This window comes from Callorhinchus milii, unplaced genomic scaffold, assembly GCF_018977255.1.
Source record: "Callorhinchus milii isolate IMCB2004 unplaced genomic scaffold, IMCB_Cmil_1.0 Scaffold6, whole genome shotgun sequence".
Lineage (NCBI taxonomy): Eukaryota > Metazoa > Chordata > Chondrichthyes > Chimaeriformes > Callorhinchidae > Callorhinchus > Callorhinchus milii.
In genome coordinates, this window is record NW_024704747.1 from 20,497,750 (window position 1) to 20,517,645 (window position 19,896).

General features: G+C 38.7%; 1 protein-coding gene across 1 annotated transcript in view; it reads right to left on the reverse strand.

Annotated features, from left to right (window-relative positions):
- LOC103182941 (receptor tyrosine-protein kinase erbB-4) overlaps window positions 1-19,896 on the reverse strand; it is a 374,750-nt gene that overhangs the window by 106,744 nt on the left and 248,110 nt on the right. The window contains exons 5-14 of the mRNA XM_007900138.2: window positions 19,401-19,466; window positions 14,301-14,419; window positions 12,442-12,583; window positions 10,124-10,237; window positions 9,213-9,339; window positions 8,043-8,116; window positions 5,991-6,081; window positions 4,556-4,755; window positions 2,986-3,118; window positions 253-346 (exon numbers count right to left, since the gene is read on the reverse strand). Coding sequence (XP_007898329.1) covers window positions 253-346; window positions 2,986-3,118; window positions 4,556-4,755; window positions 5,991-6,081; window positions 8,043-8,116; window positions 9,213-9,339; window positions 10,124-10,237; window positions 12,442-12,583; window positions 14,301-14,419; window positions 19,401-19,466 — 1,160 coding nt within the window. The remainder of the gene's footprint in view (window positions 1-252; window positions 347-2,985; window positions 3,119-4,555; window positions 4,756-5,990; window positions 6,082-8,042; window positions 8,117-9,212; window positions 9,340-10,123; window positions 10,238-12,441; window positions 12,584-14,300; window positions 14,420-19,400; window positions 19,467-19,896) is intronic.

Consider the following 19,896-nt stretch of genomic DNA (forward strand, 5'->3'; position numbering starts at 1 on the left):
GGAAAGCCTCCATTGAGAACCAAGGTGAGGGGCCAATTGGCTGTAGTGTAGTACCTCACCAAGATTCACGGGAGAGGTTTGTTAGGATGAAGCTAGCCCATTGCATTTCACTCCATGCTTCCAGGTTGTGAAATCTTTCCGCAAATCTTTGTATGTGGTGCACAATAAGCATGGTAACCGAGCATTTTGATACAAAACCCAATGGTACATTTCTGTAACAGGCCTCAGGCAGCCTCGAAATTGATCTCTTACCAATCCATGGCACGTCACTATATCTTCATCCATTTTCTCGCATTGTCCGTCACATTCCATGCAGACGGTGCCGTTTGCAAATTCTCGGAATTCCCTGAACGATATTGAGGAAGCTCAGTATTACAAATTGCATGTTACATTTTTAAGACATTTCATCTAGTCTTCTTCGATCTACTATTTTGAAATCACTTCTCTATACTTGCGTTCAGAGAGGATCAATATGTAACAAAATCCCTAAACATAATCATCATCATCATAAAAATCCTTGCATTTGATCAGGGGCCTTTCATGTCAGGAGGATATTTCAAAGACAAATTTCACAGCAATGTCCAACAAACAGCCATGAAACTAATGATCAATTTAACTGGGGGATTGTTAGAACGTTTTTCTTTTCAAATAGTACTGCAGATCTTTAACATCCACTTGAACAGGCATACGAGACCTCGGTTTAACGTCTCTCGCGAAGGTCAGCCCCAGGAACCTGGATGTTTAAGTTTAGCATATTGGCTAGTTATGGAGCTGGAGAATGCCTTCAGCATTGATTAATGGACAGGGATTCCTGTACTTAAAGACAAGCATCAGAAGGGAGTTCTCTCTGAAATGGGTACACTGAAAATACTTATAGTTCCGGTGAAACACATCTCAGAAAACAGAGTGGAATTACATTCTAATTACGAATTGTAAATGTTTTAACTTCTGTTCTGTTGTGAAGTTGGAACTATTCATCAACCCAGTAATTAATCTGTCCGACAGTTGATGACTGCTAACATTACAAATAGTTTATCTCTAAACAAGAGTTAAAGAGCAGCAGGAAGGCAAAATATACATCCAGTCTTGATGTGACCGTCTAACTAGCCAGATAATAAGTGTTGCTGTTGGTTATCACCTGCAACTTAAGTGGTTAAAAAAAAATTCTTACATAGAGCATATTTATTCTTCACAAAGATCACAAAGAAAGGTTCAGATGAAAAGGCTCTCTAGCATATTTGATATCAACCCACTCAAATCCCAACAACATTAGTTCAATGAATCCAGTGTCTTGGTCACAACTAACCTTCTTTACAACCTATATTTCAGCCACTATTTACTCTGCATTTAGAAAACGCTTCTTGATGTCTGCCCTCACAACTCTGAATGTCTTGCATTGGTGTAACTTCCAAATAATTGTTGGTCTGTTTTGTTTTGCATCAAAGTGTACTGTTTTGCTTTTTTTTAAAAAAGTATCCCTAAATTGTGCAGGGCTCTATTCACACTCAAGTAATTGAAAAAGGCTGTTCATAAAATTCCTTTATTAATAATGGGGCTACGACTTTACTGGTTTGTAAAACATGCATTACGTATTTGTGTGACATACTGTTTATGGCCAATAACCTCCTGGATTCATTTATTTTGCCTATGTAGTATTTCAATGAGCAAACCTTATCTATATAATAATAATCCTTGCATTTGATATAGCGCCTCATCACATCTTTGAGACATCTAAAAGCACTTCACAGATTATACTGTCAAGTGAATTGACTTTATATTTTGTGGGCGAAAATCTACCATAGTATGGCCACTCATTCCGAGAGAAGATCAACAATGTAATAATGATATTTCAGCTGCTGTGAAGGACACAATCTCAGGGGAGTCTGAATCTTAATATTAGATAGATAAATGCTAGAATGGTTGCAAACCTGATTCTGAGTCGTAATCGGGTTTCAGAGGAAAAGTTACGTGGCTCGTTTTCAGCTCTTTAAAACGAATATTTTAAAAAAAGCATTTCTGAATTTACCTGAGCAGCCAAAATAGATATTTTCAAAGCATCAATTATTTAAAACATTATAACACATTCATCAATACTGGTCCTTTATGATACCAAATGGATAAGTATTAAATTGTAATAAAGCTGGCTTTAATTAAAAACTAATCGTCTCGCAGGGTCAATGTTAGACTTAACCACCGTATTCATACAGGATACAAAAACAAGTTTTACATTTCTGTTACTCCCACCAAGGGAAATTAATTTTGAAAATCTACTTCAATCTTTATTATAGTAATCCCATCATTTTCTTCTCATAATTAGGATACTGTACACAGTCTCTTAATTTGAAACCATCCATCCAGACTTTGTGTTGATTAAAAAAACTTAAATATTGTATTGTGACAGATTCTGCACACCTCATTTAGACAAGGTAAAATTAGAGAACATTCATGCCACAGTGTTTACTACATAATAGGAACAAGAAGGGAACTGTTAAAAAAAATGCGCAATGCATTGCCACAGAAGTTTGGTTACAAATACACAGTCACTGCACTTTACAGAACACCTCTGTGAAGCACTTTGAGCCATTTCTGAGGACGTGATAAAGCACTATATAAAATGGAAGGACTATTATAATTATTATTAAGTTTGGTCTCTAATGTGGTCAAATTGTAGGGAAAGCTAATTCGCTTCTGCTCAGATACTAATCGTATTCCAGCCTCACAAAGCCAAGCAAGGTAATGCCTCTGTCTCTGTCCTCATCCTGGTCCGACAACAAGAGCCAATTATTTGAAAATTCGCTTCATATTCATGTACTATTAATATCTTTGTCTTTTGTTTTTGATTCCATCAGTGGAAAAACACCCTCCTGCCTCCTGATTGTAGCGCTCTGGGACCCTACCCAGCATGAAGGCCGCTGCATTTGTTGTTGTTGATTAGTTTAAGAGTTTAGATTAGATTGGCTGCACGGGCATGATTTGATTACTTACCCCTCATATAAGTTACAGGATTCAGTGCAGTTGCTCCCTCTACTGAAGAACCTGCAAGACAAGCATTGGTCTGGTCCTGGTCCCCAGCAGCCGTTGTCTGAACAGAGGGCATCACACACCATCTTATCAGAAGCTAAGAAAGAAGCAGTGTCACTCACATCACTTGCACAAGAAAATTCTTTCATTACAAGCAGCCGGAACTGGCACATTGTATTTGTTATTCGATCATAAATTGAACAGCAAATACACTGGCGACTCGCAATAACACATTTTGTTTGATTGTGATAATGATAAAAATAATAATAAGCCTTACATTTGATATAGTACCTTTCAGATCAGGAGCATCTCACAGGATATATTGTAAAGTGACTGCGCATTTTATGGCAAATGCAGCAGCCGATTTTTGTGCACAGCAATGTCTCATAAATAGACCTGAAGTGAATAATCAATTTTATTTAGGGGATTGCTGGCCAGGACACTGGGAGTAACTCCTTTCCCTTTTCAAACAGTGCAACATCCACCTCTGTTCAGGCAGATCTCAGTTGCTTCACATTACAGTGTAACTTGTGAAGAATTTTGAAAAGTACCACACTATACCAAATTCAAGGATTATTATTTTAAATAAAATTTAGAATATATAATGCTTATTGTGTATGACAGGAGGACAACTCAAATTGCTTGAAACTGCTGGGTGGCCATTTGAGCTGAGGGGTGGGAGCTGACAAAGGTGGGGAAGGGAATGAGGACCAAAAGAGATAATGTCTTGAGATGGGCCATATATTAGGTTAAAATGGTCAAAGGTAGATTATGGGCAGTAGTGTTTTTTTGACGCAGACTGTATAAATGTTGTCCATTACGATGTTAGTCATAATCAAGTTAGCCTCAAATAACACACATTCTTGCCTCTTAACAGAGAAGTTGCTGGGATGGATGAAAATTATTCACTTTTTATATAACTGAGGTTGACTAGATCCAATTTATTTGTTGGCTAGCCTTATGGTTGTAACATTTGCATTTCAGTCCCTCTCATTCCTAAATCTGAATCCCAAATTAATTTGCACTCTCATCCCCACCTAACACTTTTGACAGCTGGGACCTGACTGATTCACAGCTCAGTGCACGATATGAACAGCATGTGAAACATGTTATTTGGTTCTTAACTGGATAAAATCCCCAGCTGCAGTCTTCATAATGCAATAATGTAAATAATTCTGGTGAAAGTTGCTCTATGAACTAATTATAAATTTAAAAATCTATCTGATTCTAATTACTTATTATCTAATTTTTAATAAGTAATCTTTCACTTTGAGCTGGGAAGCATATTACCCATAGAAACCAGTATGCAATTTGCCCACTATTTCAAAGCTATATTTTAGTGCAAACTCTCTAAGTTGCTTGTACAATGCAGCCGTATACTTATTCGGCATAAAAATATACATAGAAGAGCAATGTATTTATAGGATTTTATAACACCTTTGCTTGAGAAACTCTTAAGATGTATTGAAGAATACATTCGTGGTTTCTTTCTCCATTTGGGAGAGGGTTATAGAGAGAAGTATGTAGTACTTACTGCAGTTCTGTGAATTTCTATTATTCTTTATGACTGGTTTCTGTGAGTTGGTTCTGAACAGCACAGTCCAGTTCACAGTGTGATAATAGCACAGGCTTGGGTTGTCCGACACATATACGTTGCCTGCGCTGATTTCCATTAGGGACTGGAAGTGGAGTGATGTTACCCACTGTTGTTTCAAAATCAGCAGGGAAATCCCACTGTTCATGGGTAGAAAATACAATATTGGTTATAGCACGCTGCTGTGGATTTCATGACATTATACGCAAATGATGCTTGATGCCTTAAGCTGAAAAAGTATATAATGATACATTTCAGATGATGGTGTGAATTTTTCTTTGACTTGTTTGTCTAAGTGCACCCTAATGATGTGTACTTTAAACATTCAGATCAGCCGCTCGTCACATGTGAATGTTTTTGTTTGCGATATGTGAAAGAATTATTATGTGATTGCAGCAAGAAGTTCCTGTCAAGAGGATGTGTCTGCACTCCTAATAGCACACGTGGCATCGATGCTATTTAACGGCAGGATCTGCATAATCCATGATGAATAATTGTGACTTAAAATTGGATACACATGATGTGATCTCTCATCTGTAATCCTGAGAGAGATACTGAAACAACACCGTAATTAATCAACTACTGCAATGAACTGAATTAACCAATGAATGCATATTTTTTCCCACTCTCTAGTCGCGGCACCAGTTGTCATGATTCTGACAGTGGGAATCCACACAGGGGCTTTCCAAAAGGCAACGCATCTTTCTGAGATCGTAGTAGAGTGCTACAGGGGTACATGAGCTGAGACGCTGTAGTGCTGTTACGTGGCCAGTTTGCCTGCTCGTAATTAACTGCTGGAGGCAACTGAAAGAATGATACAGGAGCTGTCAAACCAGAGAATAAAAAACAATTTCTGGAACCCAAATGTCTGTTTCTCACTCCATTTAACAGGTTGATAAGAAAGACCAATTCATTTAGCATTATTTAGATAAGATTTAATATGAAAGTCAACCAGTGAAATTGTCAGTAATTTCCCTCCCTTCCTGTAATTCTTAATACAATTGGTGCTTTAGCTGCTCTGAAGAGCAGAGCTGATTGCTCTATCAGCTACTTGCCTATGGGATATGTAAAGAACAAGAAAGGTTTATCTTTCCTAAGGCAATGAGCTCCCAATCTCAACTGTGCTACCAGGCAGGTTATTCTGCAGAATCCAGGTACTCCCCATGTCATAAAGGAGGGAAATTCAAGAGGGTATTTCACATAAGTTCATCTCACCCAGTTAGAGAACAGGTTTGGTAACAGCCTGCGACCCCAGTCCAAGATACAGTCACATGATACGAGAAAGAGGAAAAAATGTCCAACAACTCATCCGAATACAGGACCTTTAAAACTTGGTGTGGCAAAAAGCACGTTAACCACTCAGACTCTCACTCACCTGTACAAGCTCCTGCCACCGATTATCACCAGGTTGGAAAACACATTGAAATCGGACATATTTCTCGGCCACGACTGGATGTTCAAAAATCCTAGCAAAAAAAAAATAAGATTAGGTTCATGCAGCAAGAGACTGAAAAAATGTGAGTTCCAGTAAGAGAGCAGAGGACTTTGTCAATGGACATTTTCCCTGCGCTGCTATTTTCCCTGAAAATAACACAGGCTTACTGTGAATTAAAACCCATCAATGACCGAGCCTTCAGTCGCTACACCTACCACCTCTGGAACTCATTGCCTTTATCCCTTGTCCCCTATCTACCTTCAAATCCCACCTTAAAACCTATTTATTCAACAGCGCGAGTGGTCACCTCTCCCTCCCCCCTTCCTTGTAGCTTGGTATCCAACCCCACCACTGTGAAGCATTATACTTCGGAACTCTGAACTCTGAATTCAGCATTCATAACTCTGCAGTTCGTGTACTGTCCCGCACCAGGCTTCGGGACCACATCACACCCACCCTCGCTCGCCTCCACTGGCTCCCCATCCCCCAGAGGATTGATTTCAAGATCCTCATCCTCACCTATAAGGCCATCCACGGCCTCGCTCCCTCCTACCTCTCTGACCTACTATCCCCCTACCTACCTGCCCGTACCCTCCGTTCCTCCGGCTCCAGTCTGCTCCACGTCCCCCGCCTCAATCACCCTACCATCGGTGGTCGGGCCTTCAGCCTCTCAGCCCCGAGGCTCTGGAACTCCATCCTCCCTTTCCTCCTTCAAGGCCGGTCTCAAAACCTTTCTCTTTGACCGAGCCTTCAGCTCCCCTCTCGACTCTCTTCCCCCTTCTCGCTCCCTCCCTCCCCTCACCCTGACCATTTCCCCCCTCCTCGCTCCCTCCCTTCCCTCCCCTCACCCTGACCATTTCCCCCTGCTCGGGTCCTGACCCAACTGTGCAGCGCCTTGGGACGTCCTCCTGGCGTGAAAGGCGCTTTATAAATGGAATCTTGTTGTTGTTGTATACAACGTCATCCAACATGAAAGGTGCCATTTAAATGCAAGTAATTGTTGAAAATAACAGCACCAACAGATAGCTGTTGCTTCTAGATCAGAGCAAGTGGAACAGATAACACAGGTATCAGGAAATCTGTCTCAGGAATTACCATGTGCAACTGAGAGTGTTGTAGTTTTCTGTCTACCTTTATGGCCATGGAGAGGGTAGCAGAGACAGAACTTTGGTAAAAAGAAGTAGAGTTGTGTGTATATTTATTCTGATTTTATTCCGGGCACTCACGATCCATGCACTCATGTCTCCCTGTTGGTATATATGTGAGTGCAAAATGGCATATAAATCAACATGCAATCCTGCAATGAGGGTGCATCCATGGAATTTTATAATATGTATTCCGTGCATCTGTAATGTTGTTCACCTCCATAAAGAAATTGAAGAAAAGATATTTTTCTGCAGTTGCGCAAGGCAATAAATTGAAATAGTACCATCATCTTCTCTGCCAGCTGCTACTCACTGGCAAATAAGCAGTACTTCACAAAAGGCAAGATATACTATTTGTGTTACCATTTAAGAGGAACAATTGTCCATGATTAAACTTGTTAAATTGTAAAAATAAATGATACAATAAAGCCTTAATTTGATGTGGTCAGTTTGAAATCAATGCACTACATGAAATGGTTCAATGCAATGACAGCAATGCTCATTTATATAGCATCCTTCACGTAGTATAATGACCTGGGGAGCTTTACAATGTCAGGATCAGCAAGGGAGATCGGGGAAGAGGAGGTGGCTATAGACACTCATTGAAGAAGAAGGTTTTAAGGTGGGATTTAAAAGCGGGGGTGGTGATGGCGGGGGGCGGGGTGGCGGCTGTGGATTGAGCGTGCAGCTAAAAACAAATGATTTATTATCACTGAGATAGAGATGGTAAGTTAGTTTGGAATAGTTACAGAGGCTTCATTGCATCTCATATGACTTTGAAAGATTGCAAAATTTGAAAATTGGTTTTACTTATTTCACTACGCAAAATGTGCTTCAGCTTTATTACCTGTTATCTCTCGGACCGTCCGAAAGACATTCAATTTCTCGGGATCCAAAGCCGCGATATTATGATAAGGGTCACTGAAAGAAAGAACAACTTGCTCAGTCAGATATAAAATATTAATGTTCTGGTACTGGTTCACAGCTGCTGCTTTGAAACCAACCTAAAGACTCAGTCACCTCAGTAATCAGCCAGGCCTCAAAGTTTTAACTTGTTTGCCATCACTCAGATTTTAATGCAGACTCATATCTATTTGGACTATTTCTTTTTGGGAGGGGGAGAAGTAATTGGATATATAATAACAATCTTCTCATTTAATAGAGCGCCTTATCATGTTACTGAGGCATCTCAAAGCGCTTCACAGGATATATTGTGAAGTGGTGTGACTGTGTCTATTTTGTGGGTGAATGCAGAGCAACCAAATTGCGCACAGCAATATCCCACAAACAGCCATGGAATGAGTGATCAATTTTATTTTGGGGATTGTTGGCCAAGATTGTTGGCCAAAGGAGAAAAACTTTTTAAAAAGATTAAAAAATCTTCTGCTGGTATTGGATTAGTTCAACGTGTGACCACTCCTAGGCTCATCATTCTTTTAAGCGCCCGACTTAAACCACACATCATTTTACAGCTGAGAAGACACAGAGATATCATACCAATGCGACAAAGTAAATGACTGCGAGGTTGGGAGTGTGAAGCAATGAATATTTGACAGTACCAGAAATGGCCATTCAACCTCTCATTTCTATCCTGATGGTTTTAAATTGGTTTTAAAGAAGATGGCTTCTTCTCTCATCCCATTTTCTTCCTTTTTCCCCCCAACACCCTTAATATTATTTTTGTCGAAACATTTATCCAATGTATTCAGATATTTAATTTGGTTATTTTTACAGCTATACAATGCAATTTGCATTTATATAGCATCTTTCACATTGGGAGGAATGTCTTAAAACCCTTTACTCTGCTAGCTAAGTACCACGGTTTTGGGGGGAAGGAGGAATACAGAGCAAAGGTGACTGAAAGCTGCTCAAAGAACAAAGTCTTGAGATGGACTGTATTACTATATATTATGGAGTGCTGTGTAATACTGAATAGTTTCAGTCATTTTTTCTAAACAGTAAATCTAAGTTAACAATGTAATGTGGTTTAATCAAAGACATTTGCTTCAATACTCACCCCTCAATGCCAGTAATCAGAAAAATAAGGTTTCCATTGATTTTGGTGCAGTTCACAAACTTGTCAATGTTGCTCGAGTCAACTGTTTTTGCCATTTGTAAGCTCCCAGTACCAATACCATCACAAACTGGGAAAGGGACGGAACAAAGACCACAAAGTTAAACAATGTTTTCTCCAGAAAAGTCACAATATATAGTTGGAGATTGATTTAGAGAGAATATTAATACGACCACAAACACACACGTTCCCATGGGCATAAGACAATCATGTTAGCCATAATGTAAAACCCTGATTTTCTATGAACCTCTCTCTCAAATCTTTGTGCTTTTTTTAGAAAAAAGAACTCAATCTGGCTCGGAACTAGGAAATTCTTGAGAGCACTTGACTGTCCTAGCTGAGGAGTGATCATTTGAGAGTCACAAACATGTTTCACATCTTATCTGGAATATGTATTCACATGTCTAATGACCATGTCTTTGTGTGATGCTTATGCACTGGCAGGAAGCATACTGTATAGCTCCAACTAGGTACTTGCATTTAACTATGCTGATTGCAAATCCATCCTTGGTAAGCATTGTATAGGTTACACATGCTATATAAAATCTAATATTCCACTACATCAATCAACACAACAATGTAGTGGAGCATGAACTCAAGTGCCGATATGGGACTAGAATCCACAACCTGCCAGAATGACATCTAAAGGAAAGAAAAGCTATAAAGAAACAAAAAGACTATATGCCAATGTGCAAAGTTAACTAAGTTGACCAGCAGATTATTATGAATGGTTGGTAAGTCTTTCATTATTATCACAGGGTAGAAGTCTTTGAAGTACAGTAAATGTCTCAGATTTAGTAAGTGCTGTTTGCAGGTGGAGGTAGAAAGAGACAGAGCTTATAACCATCCATTACCTTTCGGACAAATATCTGTGCATGGTTTGCACACTTTAATTCCATTTTCTTCTACTTCCATCTTATTGCTTGGACATGCACGCACGCAGGAGCTGTAGTCCACCACAAAGTTATCTGCAGAACAAGAGTGGATGTGTTGTCAACCATTTCATACATATGTATGCATTGCCCATGTATGCATATCAACTCTTGTATTAAGCCAACATTTAACAGACTCAGTGTTGTCAAAATACAGTTACCTACTGTAATGTGAGACAAAGACACCAGCAAATGCACCATTTGGTGGAAAAGATTTTGCCCAATGTTATTTATCCTACACTGTATTTCTAATGCACATTTCATTGCCGAGACCTCCTTGAGCAGATGCCCCTTGATGATAAATTGTTAAGCAACTCCAAGGGTCAGCCTAAGAACTTTCAAAGGAATGTGCTTTTTTAATGTCATAAAACAGCTGGTTGCGAGACACCTACTGCTTTATAACATTAAGAATTAACAACGGTGATGAGGAAGAACAGGACATACAGATCAGGCTTCCTGTTCTATATCGCTCCACTGCTGGCAACAAAGTCACTTTACTTCCAATAATACAACGGCTGCATTACTGTACTGAAATCCACCAGTACAGCAGAGGTAACAAGTGGGTATCACTTTGTTGTTCTTTGTAATGGCACAGGGATCACAGAGTGGATGTGTCCTTTGTAGAGGTTAATCTCTGTTGAGCCTTTGTCTGCTAAAATTCTCTCCGTTCTCAAGTTTTCTTCAACTTATGAATCAGCTTATTTCTCCTCAGAAGTCACCCTGCTCATCATCATGCTGGTTACATAACAAACCTGCTGCTGTAATGGAAGCAGACAGCAATCACAGTGATATTCCATGCTTTTACTACAACATAAAATATTCCTAAAACAACCTTGATCTCACAATGTTCAATCTATTTCTAAGACATTTTCATTTTTGTCCATGTGAATTTTCTCTGTGTGAGTTTTATGACCTCCAGGTTTAAAACATTCCACCCATTTCACCAGGATTTTACACTTTTAATATGGATTTAAAAGTTTATATATTGCGATACTTTGTGTTAAGTCATTTACTTTTAAGATGAGTAACCATCACTGCACAATACAGTATAGTGGCTCTTCCATAGTACTTTGTAATACAGTATATTGGCCATTTCATAGTACTATCTTAATTCAGTATAGTGGCTTATTATTTTAGACAATATAGTTTAGTAGCCTTTACATAGTATTTCAATAGTATAGTTGCCTTAATAAAGAACAAAACAGTTTTATAAAATAACCAACAAGATACTGGATTCTGATAGATCATAGGGTTGACTAATAGAAGCAGCTTTGTAAAGTAATATAAACAGATGAGGGGAAATCCATAATGAATCCAGTTTGCTCTAATATGGACTCGTCTTTACTTGATCATGCAATTTGTTTTACTTGATCTCTTAAGTGGAAGATCAATAATTCCAGCAGCGAAATAATGCAATAATTTCTCTTAGCAAACCGATACCATCCAGATATAACCACATTTTCAAAATGACAAAGAGAGTCGTTCCATATTATGTCTTCTCCAATGACGCAGATTTGACACAGGGAGATTTTCAATTGAAATGTTCTCATTTTAAAATAGCGCACGTGTACATACAGACACACAGACACAAACCCATTTGACAACTAAATCTTAAAGGATTCTTTTTCGGATACTGCATCAAATTTTCAGGCAAGTACTTTTTTTTTAAAAAAGGCAGAGAAAATGAGCAAGCAGGAGTAAATTGCACTAATTCCATGTATATCACAACTGGTCTTGAACCATTGTGACATTTCAGATTCTCTAAGCCAACCCAATCGCTGACCAAAAACTCTAGCGATCAGCTGGTGAATGGGATTGACAACAACTCATCTGGCCTCTTTAAAGCTGGGAAGTTTGGATGAGGAATTTAATTACAGGAGGGAAGCAATGAAAATAAGTAACAATATCATTTATATTCTGAGATGCTACGATGCCAAAATATCATAGCAGCTCAGCAAATGATCACTTGTGCACCACATATTCATGTTGAGGAGCTCCTCTTCTGCTTATACAGTGCAGACAGGAATCAGCTCAACTCTGACACAAGATTTTCAACACAATGCAGCCTGGTAATACAACTCAGTTGTGTCATTCAGCTCATGACTAAATTAAGAACCTACTTCCCTTGAAGGAAAATCCTCTTTCACAGTCAACGACTACACTATTACTTGGGCATGAGCGAGTTTCTTACTCATCAGCACTGACAAAATGAAAGGGGATTTTATTTCCTCTACACATACGTGGACATTTCTTGACACAGAAGGCTCCATACGTATACTTGGCCTGTGGGTTAGATTCCAGCTGGAAACTCATGGTGTTGTAAATAAATGGTAAAGGACACTGTGTGACGCAGGCTCCACTGTCGTTGAAGTTGGTGCAGGCCTGTAAAGTCAAAGAGACCCATTATTATGGAAGAAATGCATCCGTTTTGAATAAATTAAAAAAGGCATTGCTCCTACTTATTAGGTTATAGTGTGGCACAATGGGACTGGGTATCCTGGGATTCCTCCAGCATCTTACAACCATCAATTATTAACAATAATCAATTTGACTAAATCAGGAGATTGATTCAGTTGAAGAAGGACTATTTGATCTCATCCCACTAAAATACCCACCACAGCAATACCATCCTCCCACCACAGCAATAAGCCATTTTTTTCCATTCTGGTCTGAACCACCTATCCTGGTAACTCAATCCCGACATTAATTACCCTTTGTACACAAAAACCTTCCTGGTGTCTGTCCTGAAGTGTCCCTTTGCAACCCCAAACCTATGCCCTTTAGTTGTGCTGTGTTGGTGTATCTGAAAGTAGCTGGAAGAAACCAGATTTGATCTGAAAGTTACTATCTGGTAATACATGAGGAGATTAATTGTCCTACAGCTGCCTGAATAAAAAAGGCCAAAGCTTTCACGTTCATATCTCCAGTGTGCCTCATCTCCAATATTACTTTGAACCTCTCTGAAATGAGGGCAATCTCAGTTTTATGTCATATACTGATAGAGAAGTGGGACTAGAACGATTAAAAAATAGAACCGATAAAAGGCAAGTTAACCGCTGTGGATATATTATGGACAATAATACGGACAGTAAATTTAACGCATGAAATTTATGATTCAGATCTCATAAACCAGACTTGTTCCCTAAAATTATGAGACAATCTGGAATATGCAAATTGGACTAGTGTCCTGAAACTCAGCGACAATCATTTCCTTTTACAGGGTGACCAAAAAGTCGAGATATCTACCCTATTATCTAAAAAAACACAAAAATATCATCATTCCTTTAAGACTTATTAGACATTGTAATGGTATCACAACTTTTTGGTCACCCCGTATTAGTTATTATTAACCCTCAGACTTGTATTGGTGGCATAGTGGCCTGGTGCCAGACAGCTCAGCAAATGAGAAATTCTCCCATAGTTCTCTGGATATTGAAGTTTTTCTTGTCCACTCAAACATGGACTGCTAAAAGGTCAATCTGCCTGCTCGCTATCCTGGTTTTTAATCAATCAAAAGTTGGCTAGAAAGATGCACTGTTGATGTTCCATTTTTATGTGTTTGGCGTTTTCAGCTCTCTGAATGTGTAGATTCAGTCTGCTCTGATGATTTCACTGCTGCAGTTTATATCGGCCATCGGGGAACATTTGTGTTCCTGCAGCTTGCATACCTGGCCTCGTACAAACCTTTTCAGTGCAGCTTTAGTGTCATGATATTTTTAATAAAAGAAAAGAGAAAAAATGTACAGTATTGGCAGAAATACTGACAGCACAATGAAGCCATCAAATTGCTAACTGCAAAATCAAGCCCCTGTTTATTTATAAACCCAATAACGTGTGGCAAGGCATTTTACCGTAAGATTTCTGGCCCATTGACCCATCAAGGTGCATTTCCTTTTAACAGATGCTGGGGGCGGGGTTAAAATATTTGTAGTGAAGCTAAAGATTAAGATTTATTTCTAATACATGTATTTAGATCAGCAAATATTTTATTCTTGCAAGAGGACTTGGATTTCATTAGTCATCGTTAGCCAGACAGGCCTGCTGGGAAATGAGTCAGTTAGTGAGAGTGCGTGTGTTAAAAAAAATTGTGATCACGTACAAAGCAGTCAGTGTCCTTTGGTCCAGAGCAGCCACCTGCACATTCCCTGTGGCAGCAGTCACTGACGTATGGGCCAAAGCACCGTCCATCACACTGCTCTGCACACACGGTCTTCGTTACTGTGGAGAAAACAGCTCATGTAACATCAACGCAGGACCTATCAATACATAAGCTTACTGTTTCAACAAACAAACTATCCAGCCGTTTGTGCTTTCAAATCAGATTTCACACGAGTAAGCAACAGTGAAAATGATTGGACTTAACACGAAAATGATTGCGAGCATAAAGAGTAAGAGATTCTAAGCGGCTATCACCTCACTGACAATTAAGTGAATCTAAAATATTCTCATCATCATTTCCTCCCTAGTTTTTGCAGAAATCACACTTTGGCAATAATAGTTTCTGTGCTAACTCTCAGAAAATAGCAAATTAGGAGCAGGAGAAAACCATTCAGCTCTTCGAACCCACCATAGACCAATCTATAGCCCAAATGTGATAACCTATCCCAGTTCCTCTCCATCTTCTGCCATATATATTTCAGTAGTTTTACTCCAAGGTTCCATGCATCTAACAATCTCTTAAATCCTTTCAATTAATTTCACAAGGTTGGTTTGGATGAAGAAGCTTGTTCAGCCCATTTGATTTCACCCTTCCAGAATACCCACCTTCTGTCTTCCCATCACAGCATTAAGCCATTTTTTCCCCAAACAAATCCAGTATCCTGGCCTCTTTCATATTTTTCTTCAATTTGATCCTAACCTGTTTTACCCTAATTGATGTTTGTGCCATCTTGCAACTGACAGCCTTACAAGAGGAAAACAAAATCTCTCTGCTAAGTTTCTTGAGCCCTTTCACAAACACTATGGCTAAATTACACACACACGCAGACACGCACACTACTCCAGCCTCCCATTGCATTTGAATACAATAGATTTTAAGATTAAAACTCATTCACTTAAATGGGGGATGACTGGGATTCAAGGAATTATATCCTTGTGATACGTTCTGTTCGAACGTATTCACCAGCAGCTCCTTAACTGCTTTAAAATAAGTATTTTCTTTTGTAAGATATTCGGAACGCGGGTACATAGAATGCATTTATCTCCAAGTAAGGCGTTACCTTGGAAACTGTTGGCAATTGAAACATCATAACTGGAAAAGCTGAGCAATCATCATATTTGTAGATGTGAAATAACAAAGCCGCAAAGTGCTGAATTTCTCAACTCTCCCAATCTCTTCCATTCCACGCCCCACCCTCCCTCCTCGCACATAACTTAATGTGATACCAATAGCAAGACTTTGGAGGTTATTAGAAAGTTGCAATATGAACTTCAAAATGTTTTATGCATATACAGTATGCGCACATTATCTATTCCAACTGAAATGCTGCTCTAAACTAGCATAGAACTAGATTGTTAAAGTTTAAAATGGAATATTTATTGACGTAGAGATCAATCGATGTGAATATATATATTACTGTATAACACAATGGAACCCTGATGTAGTGCAGTCTTGTTTTTCCATTACAAAATGTCCCTATGGAAGGACTGGCTGCCTGCACATTCCTGACCATTTGATGCAGCAGAGAAAGCATCAAGTTCAAATTCAGTTTCAGTAATTGGTCAACTCAAAATTGCTGCATTCAATATTGATTTGAAGACTCTCCAATCCGAAGGAGGTGTTGCATTCTTAGCTCCTTCACATTATGAGCTTGACCTGAAACTGACTCTTTACACTTTGCAAGAAGGATTGTCATCCCATGATTGACTGTTTCCAGGTAGCTGAAACAGAAATGATGCTTCTAAAAGTGTAATCAAGAGTCTCGGTGAACAAGCAGGCAGAGATTACGCACTTTATGCCTAGAGCTTTCAATTTCCATTGATCTCTGAGGCTCATTCCACTTTTCCTTTTGCAATGAATAATGGAAGATTAATATCTCAATTTTCATTACAAGTGAAGACTAATTTCACTTTAACACGAGTGTCATTCCATTCAGCTGTGTAGTAAATGAACTGCGATATTGGCATTTTTACATTATAAATTTAGTTTTACTCTATCCCAATTCAGTGTCCGTTACCTACTTTGTGTTGATGAAGCAAATAGTTTCTTTGTCTAAGTTGGTCCCATGGAGAAAAACTGTGTTGTTGAGTTTGACACTGAATTGCGCTGTAAGTGCTTTTAGACTGAAACAACAGCAGAAGTTTTTGAGCTGTAGTGTTCATTAGTATTAGATACCCGATGACAGGGCATATTGAATAAAGGACAAGGATGCAAAGGTAACATTCCAAATGTTGCTTGCAACTTCAGGGTTTAATTTGTTAATAAGAAAAAAACATGGATCTTAATTGGCTCAGTTACTACTTTACAATGGTTTGTTGTGTGCATGTTGCAGGTGTAATCCATTTGCTGGAGTGTTCCTCAAAGAGAGGAACAAGCAGATGGCTTGGTCCTCGAGCATTTGTGGCAAAATAGAACAGACAATGAGAAATAAGGTCACATTCTGCTTTTACCAGCTGTAATTAACATTCTGAATCCAATTCATTAAGATTCTGTGACGTGCTCGGAGGCGCCCTTCCGATGTGAAACTTATTACGTAAATGTAAAATTGTCTATGTTGTGGTTAAAATATTAGAAATACGAAACCAAGAAGGAGGTCATTTGACCCATCGTGTCTGTGATGGCACTTCAAGAACAATCCTTTCAGTCCCCTTTCCCTGCTCTTTCCCCATACCCCAGTAGTTTCATGGAGCACCTTTGATAGCAATAACAGGTTTATCCACTTTCTATGGAACATGCTTCCTTTTTTGGGGAGTTAAAAACCTTGTCAACAAATCAACCTGCGACTGAAATGCCACTCATTTATCTTAATGTCAGAAACTTTCTAGCCTCTACCTTGGCTGTAACTTTACAATTTCTCCCTAAAAACATCAGTTTGTGACATTTTAAAATCTGGATGCTTGAACTTTTAACCATGATTTCATTATTGTTATTACTGAAGAACTGATGAAAGCCAGAATTTATATTAAAAGTGTAGGAAATATATAGAGAAAGCACACCAAGTTGCACATGTCAATACTCCCCTACTTCCAAATGCCCATAAGCCAAGGAGAAAACGTTTGAAAACGATCAAAATCAATAAAGCTAAACATGCACATTTCTTAAACAAGGATTTTAATCAAATCTTTGGCCCACAGAGAAAGTGCATTTACAACTGATCTGTTTTGCAGTTCCAGAGGATTTGCTGTGCTTATTCCCCAGCTAATCAACTGCATTGACCGATGAGTCAAACAATATTCATTGCATAAAGTCGGTAAATAATAACTATCCTTACATTTGGTACAGTGCCTTTTATATTAGGAAGATGTCCCAAAATGCTTCACAGGATATATCGGATGACCAAAAAATTGTGATACCATAACAATGTCTAATAAGTCTTAGAGAAATTATGACATTTTTGTTTGTTTTTAGATAATAGGGTAGATATCATGACTTTTTGGTCAACCTGTTTTGTTTAAAGTATATCCTTAGGCTACAACTAGTCTTTTCAATCAAGATGTGAAAGAGTTTTACTGGAAATAAAAAAGGAAATCTATCAGTATTTCTTCTCGTATTTTTCTGGCTTTTTCAGAAAAATATTCAATAACTATATCTGAAGGCTGATTCCTAGCACAAGCATGTAATAATTGCACCTTCTGCAAACAATATATAGTTTTACTTGTTGCAGGCAGAGTATTTTTTCAAGACAAAGTTATTTGGTAAACTTTAATATTGGCAATTAAAATTAGGGTTCATTATCAACTTAAAAATGACAATTGCAATGACAATTTGTTTTGAAGAGTTAGAATTAAAGGCTTTAAAGGAGAAAAGAGTCAAGCTGCTTCAGGAGAGGTGGAGGGGAGAGAATTTGTCATTTACGAATCAAACCGAAAAAAAATCAAACTTTAACGATGTATTTTAATGCAGATCATCAAAAAATCAACTTAAATCAGTTTCCTTATCCACTTTCTACTCTGCTGGAACATGAACATAGACAGAGAATTCCAGATCCCATTCATCCAGGATGTGCATTCTCCCGACCAGTGACATAAGAGCAGTTTTCAATCACAGTCTTTGCTTAACGGAGAGGTGGTTAACAGCAACACTTTGATTTAGATATCAAATTATTCCCAAATTATTTAATCCAATACAGACATTGTCGACATGACAGCAAAGCAGGTTGCTAGTCTGGTGCAATGTTAGGTTGTCATCCAGTCACAATAGAATTTACTAATTTTAGCAATGACGTCAGGAGCAGCAGATTTAGGAGGCAAATCACCCAAGAACACTTTCATTTACATCTCAGCAGCTAACTTAGGAGCAGAGTTCTGGGAACCAGACCCTTGAGCCTGATCCTGACCGAGGAAAGATGGTTTTAATGCACTGTTTTCGTGAACACAAAGTTCTGCCTCTGATTCTTCAGCAAAGGTGGAAATTAAATTTTAAAAAGTGCCTATGCAGTACAAGGAGACAAGTACTTTACAATCATCTTTTTAACCTGCGGAAATTTGAACTGTGATGAGAGGAAAGTAAGGTGGGTGTTCTGGAAGGATGAGATCAGATGGGCTGAAGGGTCTTCTTCATCTAAACTGATCTTGTGAAACAAGCAAGACTCTGTAGCTCAGAAATTGCATTAAATTTATCGTTACATTTTAATTAAATATGTCAATTTGCTTCATTTTGTACATAATCTAGGTAGGTCATCAAATAAATCCACCTGTTAATACTCACTATAAACATATGAATATTTCCCTGCTGTTTATCTGGTGCACAATATTTAAATCAATGACACTGCAAAGGGATGTAATTTAGCAAATAAATCCCCAGATTATATTTCCTTCAAATAATTATGACAGAGTAAAATGAAATAAGATGCTGCTTTTCATTTACATTTGTTTATTTACCCCATTGCAATTTGTTGGTGTGATCTCAATCTTTCACACAGGATCATCATTCACATTAGATAGTCGGCAAGGAGTAAAACACTCGTGGAGTGCGGATGTGCGCATCAGCTCTGGTAAAAGAACCTGTTTGTTAATTTTTCTCAATAGTAAAGTTACTCACGGCTTTGACACTGGTTCACTGATGGACCCCAACATCGACCTTTGCAAGACTTGTGGCATCTACCACCTAAAAAGACAAACCAGGATTAAACTGCACATTCATATGGTTGACATCATATTACAGATTGCACAGGATGCAATACTAGCATTTGCTACTTGTATTTGCATTTATATAGCGCCCCTCACGCAGGGTGGCGTCAATACAAATCTACATTTATATAGCATCTTTCAAGTCGGGAAGATGTTGCAAGGAGCTAGTAACAGTAGTGGCTGTTGGCACTGGTTGGGACGTAGGTAGGAAGAGAGTTGGGGAGGGGACTGATGACCGAAAGAACGGTCAAAGAGGTAGGTCTTGAGACGGACTTTGAACAAGGAGTGGGAGAAAGCGAGTCGGAGGGACTCTGAGATGAAGTTCCACAGAGTGCGGGCAGATAGGCTGAAAGCCCGACTGCCAGTGTTGGGATGGGGGAAGTGAAATAGGCTGGTGCTCATTGAGT